This window comes from Sinocyclocheilus rhinocerous, unplaced genomic scaffold (genome assembly GCF_001515625.1).
Source record: "Sinocyclocheilus rhinocerous isolate Xijiao unplaced genomic scaffold, SAMN03320098_v1.1 scaffold711, whole genome shotgun sequence".
NCBI lineage: Eukaryota > Metazoa > Chordata > Actinopteri > Cypriniformes > Cyprinidae > Sinocyclocheilus > Sinocyclocheilus rhinocerous.
This window is the reverse complement of record NW_015641018.1, coordinates 3207853-3218739: the sequence shown is the minus strand read 5'-3', so window position 1 is coordinate 3218739 and position 10887 is coordinate 3207853. Positions and strand designations below refer to the sequence as shown.

Below are 10887 nucleotides of genomic sequence, written 5' to 3'. Positions count from 1 at the left end.
ATTTGTAGTCATGTCCTCTTTTGGAAGACCAAACTAAGTAGTTTCGCTTTCACAACGAAACACAGCGTCACACACGGCGGCCTACAGTGAGCGGAGGCCGGCTTGAGTGAGCGGCGGCTGGTGGGCGGGCTTGCGGCAACCACATGTGACGACTCCGGGGCTGGACTCCGCTTCGTCTACGGTGAAAGCCGATCCGGCGATCGACAGCGCGAAGTTGATGTATTTCCTCCGCGACCAGCACGGATCAGCTCTAGGCATGACGAAGCGGATATCGTCCTCTTTTGGAAGGCCAAATAAAGTAGTTTCGCTTTCACAACGAAACACACAGCGTCTCCATGACATGGCGGCGGCAACAACAATACTACAGCGAGGATAAAAGTTACGCCTTCTTTCTTTGGGTGGACATTTGGGCGGCTTTATGCAAATCTTCCCACATCGTGATGTAGGTATGTGGGGGCGTGTTAGAACGAGCCGTTTTAGGTAGGCGTGGTTAACTCTTAACTTTTATAAAGAATATCTCTTTGGATTTGAGACTTTAGTCTTTGCAACTTTACAGATCTTCTTTATGCACCAAGAGCTTGTAACACTCCAAAGAGAAAGGAAAAATTTAAATCGCATCATATGACCCCTTTAATAGAATTGTGAAGTAACTAAAACCATTGAGAGGAATCAAAACCAGAATTGTTCAATTCTCTACAATTCCCAATCTTACACACAGAATACAACGTACAGACTGCTATTTTGTCACTGAATTAACGAAATGTCCTTTTCTCGCTCTCGCTCTCTCTCTCTCTCTCTCTTTTAGGATGGAGTGAGAATGGAGGAGATTGTGGAGGGCTGCACTGGTGCTCTGCAAATCCTGGCCAGAGATCCTGTTAACAAAGTCACCATCGCCAGCATGGACACCATTCCTCTGTTTGTTCAGGTAACTCTTACATCTTTCCACTGTGTTGTGGGCGTTTTTATGCATATGTATGGGAGCGGGATTGTACAGTCTTTGCCCTCCATCTGACACGGTCAGTGTATAATAGACATCTGTTTTCTGTCACTGCAGCTGTTGTATTCTCCACTGGATAACGTCAAGCGTGTGGCAGCTGGAGTTCTGTGTGAACTGGCTCTCGACAAACAGTCGGCTGAGATCATTGATTCGGAAGGAGCCAGTGCTCCTCTCATGGAGCTCCTGCACTCCAGCAACGAAGGGATCGGTGAGTGAGAGAGAAGCATCCAAATATGCCAAAAAGATTTGATTGAATACATCAGCATCAGCATATGAATACTGTACTCGCATAGCCAGATTTTTCTTGGCGTAGACACTGGACAAGCATAAAACTCTCTAGTGTGCATGTGTTCCATCAAATGTATAAAAAAGCTACACATTCACGTCAACACTGATGTATAATTTGGACTTAAGCGCGTAACAAGGGTGCTTTCTTTCTTCCAGCCACCTATGCTGCTGCTGTTCTCTTTAGAATTTCTGAGGACAAAAACCCAGACTATAAGAAACGAGTGTCAGTGGAGCTCACGCACTCGCTCTTCAAACATGACCCTGCTGCTTGGGAGATGGTGAGTTTGCCCTCTGGTGGTGTGGAGGTTATTTAGTGTGTTATTTGAACACATTGCACATGAAATTGCATTCGCAACCCATTTTAACTCCATATTATGACATATTTGACAAGAAAAATTAAATCAGACATTTTATTATATCTGATCCTAAAAAATCGTCTTTTTTTTTTTTTCAAAAGATATTTTTATAAGGAAACGGGGGATATTTCTATGGAAATATCCTCCACTGAATAAAAAAAAATGTAAAAGGTAATTGCGACTTTTTATCTCACAATTGTGAGATATAAACTTGTGAGAAATGAAGTCAGAATTGCGAGATATAAACCATACCAGTTTTTTATATATATATATATATAGGAATTTATATCTCGCAATTCTGACTTTATTTATCGTAATTCTCACTTTCTCCCACTTCTGAGATAAAAAGTTAGAATTGCAAGTTTATATCTCACAATTTTGAGAAAAAAGTCTGAATTGCAAGATGTAAACTCGCAATTGTGAGAGAAAAAAAGGTAGAATTGTGAGATAAAAAGTCGCAATTACCTTTTTTATTTTTAGTTATGTGTTGGCCTGATACATTTCTCAGTTCAGAGGTCCAAAATTGTAATCTGTTATTGTCTATGAATTAAAAAAATGGGTACGATATTTAGGGCTGCACAATTAATCGAATTTCTAATCGCGATTACAATTATGGATGCCACAATTACGTAATCGTTCAAAGCGGCAATTAATCGTTCAAAGTCCACTTATGTTATTCTGCGCGCTTAAGATGCGTTTTTTTCTTTCTACATGTTATCTTAAGGGTTTTTCCATTGTTTTAGTTTTAGTATAACATTATAATACCGTTCATATTTTTACTTTTTTTTATAATTTAAAGAAGAATCCAATCCGATGTATAGTTGACATTTGAGGCTTAATACTATAGAAAAGCACTAAAGGTTTTTCAGTTAGTGTTTTCAGCTTGTTTATTTTCATATAAAAGTACGGCATGCAGTTGCATCAAACAATGGTATAAACATCATTCAATGTAAATTGTGATAATCGTAATTAATAATCGCAATTACAATTTCAAGGGAATAATCGACAATTATGATTTTTGTCATAATCGTGCAGTCCTACGATATATTTTTGCTTGTTTTTGTTTTTTAATTGTTGTTGGTTCAATATACTATTATTGTAAACATATATATATATGTGTGTGTGTGTGTGGGTGTGAAAATGGATCTTTACTGTCCCTAATTAGGCTTCTTATTTAGAATTTTAGGCTCATTTTATTTGGTTTAGGCTCAGTATGTTAGGTGTCTATTACACATTAAAATGTCATGTTTGATTTCTATGTTGACTGTAAAGCTGACTTTAAAGTTGGCAGTGCATTGACATAAATCCCAACAAATTAGATAAATATGTACATAGAGCGCAGGTTTCTTGACAATTTCCTTGTTGCATTTTAGGCACACAACCCCATGATGGAACATGGCCTTCCAGAGGATGGTTAGTATATCGTCTCTCTCTCTCTCTCACCACGATTTGGCAGCTAATTATTTCCATGACTGGCAGTTATGTCTCTAACGACTATATGGTAATAACATTACGCAGATAGCTAACTTTTTGCAGTGTTGTCTCGTACAGAGCTCGATGGATACGGCCCCGTGGCATATCCAGGATACAGCGATGGCATGCATATGGACAGTATGCCACTAGATCAAGAAATGCCAGAGGATTTTGTGCCAGGCATGGGTTACAACTCCATGGCCAGAGCCTACCATGATTACTAACAGGTTAGTACTGCTCGAATACGCCAGCTGTCATTCAAATACTCAAATAGGATTGGCCGTGTGTGCTAAAGTCTGCATTAAACGGAGTGTTGTGTATTTATTTTACAGCCCGATGCCACTGAAAGAGGGTTATGAAAAATACAAGAGACAGACACTCCTGGCAGAGTTTTTTTTTTCCATCGCTGGACGCCTGTGGTCCATTTCTCAGCAAACACACACTGACACTGCTATAATATATGCAATTCTCACTGTGCTGGGAGAGGCAGAACCAAGCACAACTTTAACCTGCCTTTATAAAAGGATGACCGCATGATGCAATTTACACGTCTTTTTGTAGAAAATGTTATATTTTAGTGTTTCTTATGGGTGCATTAATACATTGTTGGTAAGAGGACTGGTTAACTATGCCAAAGAGATTTTATTATAATATTTTATAATGATAATCACATTGCTTTTTATAGTTGTAAGATTTTGGAAAATGCGATCAATGATTTAGACTTGTGATCTCACAATAACTGACCCGAGGTCAGCTTTATAGCTTCGTTCACAGTGGTTTTAGACAGCTGATCAGCTTTTGTGAGCGGAAATGTCTGGCATGTTGATTTCCTACAGCGCTTAGAACTCAATACAGTGCATCTCCATGTTTCCTCCCTTGCTGAGACTGTCGAATACTGGAGTTTTTACACGTTAACCTTTTCCCGCTTGTTTTTTTCACTCCAGATATTTGTTTTACTAAAATTGTCTTAATGTATAGACAAGGAAATACTGATTTAGTTTGTTTTGCATTGCAATGTGTATGGAGATCTTTTTATTTGCGTGATAAATGCTGTGCTGATTGCAAAGGGACTAATGTTTAACCAAACAATTAAACCTCGAGTTATAAAAACTAGCTTCACATTTGTTCGAATACTAACTCCTCTTAGGAGGCAAGCAGAACAAAGGGATTCTTTGTAGCGTTTTTACTTCACACTTTGTCCAAAAAAATGAAATAAAATCATGTTAACTAATGCTTTGTGACGAGCTTCATTTTGACAAGTACTAGGGTGTTGAAATGGTTGAAGTGTTTAAAGGTCTTCGGAGTCATTTTTCTTCATTTGGTTTAATAAAAACAAAAAATACAATAAAGAAATAGTTAACCTAAAAATGAAAATTTACTTTGTTGGAACTGATTTGGAAAAAAATGTAGCATTACATCACGTTCTCACCAATGGATCCACTGCAGTGAATGGGTGCCGTCAGAATGAGAGCAGATAAAGCGAAGACCACAATAATCCACACAATTCCAGTCCGTCAATAAAAAGTGATAAAGTCGAAAAGAGAAACATGCACTGATCAAGTGTTGTTTACAAGTGAAACCAGTCCAGAACAGTTCTAAACAAACATGTGGGGTGGATTTTGATGTGAGAAGACAACGGGACTTTTTTCACTGGAGGAAGCGTTATTATAGACTTCTGTATCAGCCAGAAGTGATGGTTTAAAGTTAATACACCTTGATAAATTTGTTCATTACAAACACACAGCCTTTCACTTCTCAAGACATTAATTGATGGACTGGAGTGGTGTGGATTATTGTGATGTTTTTATCAGCTCTCATTCTGACGGCACCCATTCACTACAGAGGATTCACTGGCGAGCAAGTGATGTAAGGCTAAATTTCTCCAAATCTTTTCCTAAATAGAAACCAACCCATCTACATTTAAGATAGCCTTTATTTTTGGCTTGCGGTTTATGTAAAGCCAAATTGTTGGTCAACATACAAGTGAAACTTTTAGCAGTAACAAGCAGATTTAATACACCTACTTTAATACAATAGGGAAGTGGAAAACTTTGGCTGGCTTGTTTTAAATTGTGCCATATTTTAAAAATGTGTTTGATTTTTAGAGATATAATTAAACGAGTAACTCCGAAGCAAACTTACATTCTGCTTTATTAAAAGTGTACAGCCCCCAAAACCATTAAAAGCTGATGTACAAAATAAAACAGAAGGCAAAGTCTTCCGTTTTGAAACAAAGAAGAATTTATGCCCATTTAAGAACACACAAAAAAAAAAAAAAAAAAGACAACCCTACACTTAAAAGGCAGGCCAAATGTTTGACAAACATAATGGAGAAATCAACCCTTTTGGATCAAATCATCACTCTTTGAAATAGCACATCTCATTTTAAACAAGACTTTCACATTAAAGCATTATAAAATATTGACAAATGAGAAAAAGAGTAAAATTAGTAAAAACAAAAAAATGGACTTGAAATCTGATGTAATTTATGGCAGACCAGCTGCTAATATGCTACCAAGGAGAGTTCGATCCTTCAAAGCATTCTCTACGTCTCGCTCTTCAATCTTCAGGGAGATCTAGGAAAGAGAAAACAATAGACATTTTGACCTCTCATTAAGCTGTAATGAATTAAGATACCGATTCAATAACGAGTATACTACATTTTCTGTTATACTATTGAGAATTCATAACTGCTCGTACTTTAGTCAGTCGAGCCTCCTTGGCCTTTTTAAGTGTGAAGATTGCTCTGCTCTCCAGCAGACTGCAGAGAGACAAACACTCGGTCTGTCCGACGCCTCCCACCTGCCTCTGCTTACACAGCTTACTGTATACTTCACACAGCTGCAGAAACACAAACAGGGTCATCAGCCCCAGAATGACTTCTCACTTCCTGAACACGCAAGTTACAGGGTTTAGAAGCAAGTTTGATGTTAAAAACATGAGACGATCAAATGTTGCCTCACCTTGCCCAACTGGACCTCTTTGCTCTTGCCATTACGGATGATAAGAAGCAGACAGCAGACCAGAAGCTTCTGCTGCAAAGGAAAGCTCTCGCCGTCCCCGCTGCTGGATGCCATACGGTCGCCATACACCTCTGATAAAACCCGCGCCACCTGAGGAACACTCACCCGCCACACTGCAACAAGAAAGTAGACATCCCTCGTTTCTTTTTCTCTCGAAATAATGTTTCATTGGTAATTGTGACACTGTCCAGACCAGCAGAGACCCTGATGATAATAATATTAAATGACATATATACACCCATGTAGCTTTTTTTACTCTCTCAAATACAATTTTGACCCAGTACAACACATTTTCTGGAAAATATGGTACAGTAATTCCTACCTTTAGGGTTGGCTGCAGGTTCAGATGCCATTTTAGACCTGTCAGTCGCTTCCACAATCTCCACGGCCCTCCTGATGCATAGACACACAAATGTGTGAGACCCTCACAAAGCTAAAAATCACACTTGTTCTAGCAGTTGAAACTGGTTCTCTTACCTGCATATGTCAAGCGCTTTGCGGGCATCTCCTGACACAGCTGAAACCTTTCTAGCACAGAACTGAATTGCCGCTGCGTCCAAAACACCTTCCCCTGACACCTGAACACGCCAGTCTATTATTACCTCTGAACGAGAGAAGTACGAATATCAGGAAACATGGAAGTAGGCATACTTGTGCGAGCCGGTCTTGAACGATTGCATTAAGCTCCTCACGACTGTAGGGAGGAAAGTTGAGCAGCTTGGGTCGGCAGTGTGGTTTGGCCTGCAGTCTAGGCAGAATACGGTCCGTCAGGTCCAATGCGTTAGCAATACCTAAGGGGTTAAAGTTCACCGGTAAGTCCAAAACGACCCTCTTTATATAGAAGATTGTTCACAGAAACTGAGTCCACAAATTTGGGGAGATAAATGCACGACTACCTTACCAATGAGACAAACGCGAGAGTTGGGCAGGTAAGGCCACTCAAAGATCGTGTAGAGAACCTCCTGAGACTTGCTGTCCAACTGGTCCATCTCATCAAGAACCAACAGGCTGTTGCACACAAAAACACCATAGTAAGAGCTTATCAAATAAACAAAACATGTTTGACTCCGAATACAAAATCTGACCTCGCTCACAGTACAAATGGTTCATGCAAATTAGCACGAGCCGACTTACACAGTGGGCCCAGAGCTGGTCAGAAGTTTCTCCAGCCGAGCCTCGCTGTTGCCCTTTGGAGCCCCCAGTTTCTCTCCCAGCAACGGAAAGATGGCATGTGAGCTACGCAGATTCATACAGTTGATGACAACAGTCTGAACACCTTTCAACAGAGCCTGGAAACGAGAGAAGACAGATGCCCATAAGCACAGTTGTTTATGCATTATCTCATTTTAAATTCATGTTACAATTTTGCATGCCAGATTTTTAAAAGTAAAGGCTGATGTACACTACCATTCAAAAGTTTATGGTCAGAAATAAACTAAAAAAATTAAAAACAATTTATTTTTTTTACATTTTCTGAAAGAAGTCTCTTATGGTCACCAAAAGCTGCACTTATTTGATCGTAAATACAGTAAAATATTAATGTTGTGAAATTATTATAATTAAAATAACCTTTTTATTTCGTGATGCAAAGCTAGTTCCCTTTCATGGGAACTTCGAACTGCGTCCTCTAGGGGTCGCTATGGGGAACACCTCGTCGTGACCCGTGTCTGAAGCATACATTGAAAAAACACCAACTTGGTTCCCTGAGTAGGGAACGAGACACTGCGTCCTCTAGGTTTCTTGCCATGCTGCGGACGCAAGCTTCAGACGAAGAAGTGAATGATGTGTGCTCCCGGCGCCTATTTACACTATAGTCGCAGTGACTATAGTGTAAATAGTGACGTCATGGCTGTCGCCGGCCAACAAGTTGGTGTTTTTTCAATGTATGCTTCAGACACGGGTCACGACGAGGCGTTCCCCATAGCGACCCCTAGAGGACGCAGTGTCTCGTTCCCTACTCAGGGAACCATGGTTACACAAGTAACCTGAGACGATTTTCAGCATCATTACTCCAGTCTTCAGTGTCACATGATCCTTCAGAAATCATTCTTATATGCTGATTTGCTGTTCCAAGAAACTTATATTATCAATGCTGAAAACAGCTGTGATGCTTAATTTTTGTGGAATGCTAATTTAGTAAATTAAAAACTTCACAAGAACAGCATTTTAAGAAAATAGATATTTTGTTACATTCTAAACATCAATTTAATGGATCCTCAATTTTAAACAGTACTGCATTTTAAAGTAGTGCGGTTTGATTTTAGATGTTCAGACCCCATATTTCCTCTCAAGCTCACCTTTCGTTCCTGGAGGACGCAGTTCAGACAGGCGGTCTTGCCTGTGCCAGGAGCACCAGAAATATATAGGCTGGAGGGTTTTTCCGCCACCACGTGGTTCTCCAGGAAGGAGACGATGGCAGCTCTCTCTGCCTCACGAGAGAGAAGACGTTCAGGTACTGCAGTGTGAAGAGCCTGCTTTACACTCTGATAACCCAATTCTGCAGAAAAAAAGACCACAACAGATACAGATTGCTTATTAAATGTCAGCAACTGATCAATGCGTGACACCGGTTTTAATACACCTACGTAAATGAGCTAACAGACAATGAACAAAACATACTTTTCACAGGAAAGAGTCGAGTAACAGGGAGCTTTTCCTCTGTACGGGGGATCGGGGTTGAGCAGGGGGTCTCTTGCAGCCGCTTTGGCGATGGACGTGAAATGGGAGAGAGGGGAATTTTGGGTGAGGACGGGGTGGGACGTGGAGGTGAGGAGAAGACCGGCGTGTTCTCATTGAAGGACAGTTTACGAGGGGAGCACAGAGGAGCGCAGCGCTGCTTAGGAGGTGAGCCAAGCATAGAGGCCGGAAGGTTACAGCCATTCTCGTCACCTGAAGAACAAACACGGGAAGACCAACAGCATCGTCAATAAAAGACTTAAACCATGCCACACTACTATAAGCCCAGCAGCCGTGATGGGTGTTTAAAGGTGATGATTTACACACCTGTACGTTTGCGGGGGCTCAAGGGCAGCCTCTCAGACAAAGAGGTGTTTTTCAACACAGAGTTCCTGGGAGACAGACAGACGCCGGGCGGATCTCCCACATTTGACTTCCTAGGGGACAGAGGGGTGGTCTGGACGTCCACTGCATTCTCAGAGGAGCTTTTAGGTCGAGAACCCAATCTGGAAGACTTTCTTCGGGGGAACTGAAGGGTGGGCTGATTCTGTGAGCGAGTGCTGGGCATTTTTAGTTTAAAACCAGGAAGCAGATCTGAAAGGAAAAGCACAGTGACGACTTAGTTTACAGTAAATCAATGACTTTCAAAGCACAAGTTTGCCATATATTCTGTGTCAGATCTACTTATGTGATTAAATTACATCTGTAGCATCAAAACTGTAGCGTGAGGAGCAAACTGAGATAACCCATCAAGAATTTAGCAAGTAAGTGTAGTTTTTCCTGTAGACTCTGAGGTGCGAGTCTTTAACAAAGCCACACTAGCCTAAAACCTGTTGGGGGTTGGTTGTTGTATAATATCATCAAGTCTTACAACAAAGACAATCATTTGTGGCCATTTTGTGCAGAATCCCACAGATCAAAGATCACAAGGTATGTAACTTAGTCCTTTCCATTGTGGCCGTCTGAACCTACAGGCACTTAGTGATTGCTTATTTTATTAATGTTTTCTGTCGGTTTTATTTCACGACCGCGCTTCAAAAATAATTCCATTATCAAAATAAATAGTTTTATTTGTTGCAGAAACACTTGTGCATGTCTAACAAATACTGTAAATTAAAAGTGAGCAGCTCCTGCTGTGGGTAATTTGGCGCCAAGTTCACGCGCATAACAACAACACTTAATAAAACTAATCTTATTTGAAAACACTACACAACAATCTTTTAAAAACGATAGAATTAATATAATGAATGTCTTACCTCATTAAAGCTGAATTTGTGTTGATAATCGTTGTAGATCTCTCTGCGTCCACTCACTTCCCCGCCGTCAAACTAGCGCCAAACGTGTGCTGTTGCTCAGTCCTCCTCTGAACAGCTGACGCGCTGGCGTGTGACGTGCGCTCATGACAACGCATTTCATTGGCTGTCGGAGTTCCTTTTGGTTTTAAGGAACCAATAGGATTCTTAGTCCCTTCCCCCATTGACTTGACTGTGAAGGCGGGTAATTCTTTGTTGGTATTTTGGCGGAAAGAATTTCCCGGGAAATATTAAGAGAGTTTTTCCCACTTGACTGCAGGTTTGCTGCATAAATTGAAGGAAGGTGTTCTGCCATCAATATCCACTCTTGACATTTTTATTTTAATCTTCCTGGTGTAGACAAGGTTTTCACATTGTCAGGCTCATTTCTGCCTCGCGCACACTCAGTAGACATGCTGTAATATTCTGAATTCGATTATACATTAGTTTCTAGATTTCCTGATCTATGACATACTATTAGTATGAGCTCTTATTTATTGAAAGATTCATTTTATGGCCATTTTTGAAAAAAAAAAGTTTTTATCGTATTCACTCATCTAAAACAAGCTGTTATACATATTTCTTATTAGAGTAGTTGGGTAAAAAAAAAAAAAAATCTTCATTATATCCGTTCAGATATTGCATTCTATTTTTAAAATAAATTTTTACTCTGCAGTTCAAATGTACTATACTAATATGAAGAAGAATGTGTGGCAAATAAAGTCTATGTAAAGTGTCATAAACGTTTTGTAAACAACTTGTCTCTTCAGAGAACAGCTTGA

General features: G+C 40.1%; 2 protein-coding genes across 2 annotated transcripts in view; one reads left to right on the top strand and one right to left on the bottom strand.

The window, feature by feature from the left end:
- The window catches only part of LOC107753847 (junction plakoglobin-like), a 44483-nt gene extending 40137 nt beyond the window's left edge, over nt 1-4346 (top strand). Inside the window, exons 11-16 of the mRNA XM_016570114.1 lie at nt 806-925; nt 1055-1205; nt 1442-1563; nt 3015-3054; nt 3193-3341; nt 3447-4346. Of these exons, the coding sequence (XP_016425600.1) occupies nt 806-925; nt 1055-1205; nt 1442-1563; nt 3015-3054; nt 3193-3338 (579 nt within the window). The 3' untranslated portion in view covers nt 3339-3341; nt 3447-4346. The remainder of the gene's footprint in view (nt 1-805; nt 926-1054; nt 1206-1441; nt 1564-3014; nt 3055-3192; nt 3342-3446) is intronic.
- Nucleotides 4347-4993: 647 nt separating this feature from the next.
- On the bottom strand, nt 4994-10189 carry LOC107753851 (cell division control protein 6 homolog). The gene is made up of 12 exons (XM_016570124.1): nt 10070-10189; nt 9141-9407; nt 8757-9026; nt 8435-8634; nt 7272-7426; nt 7039-7145; nt 6789-6928; nt 6615-6715; nt 6460-6530; nt 6078-6250; nt 5815-5955; nt 4994-5690 (listed from the first exon to the last, which is right to left on the bottom strand). The coding sequence occupies exons 2-12, from the start codon at nt 9379-9381 to the stop codon at nt 5601-5603; spliced, it is 1689 nt and encodes a 562-aa protein (XP_016425610.1). The 5' UTR covers nt 9382-9407; nt 10070-10189; the 3' UTR covers nt 4994-5600.
- Nucleotides 10190-10887: the final 698 nt, after the last annotated feature.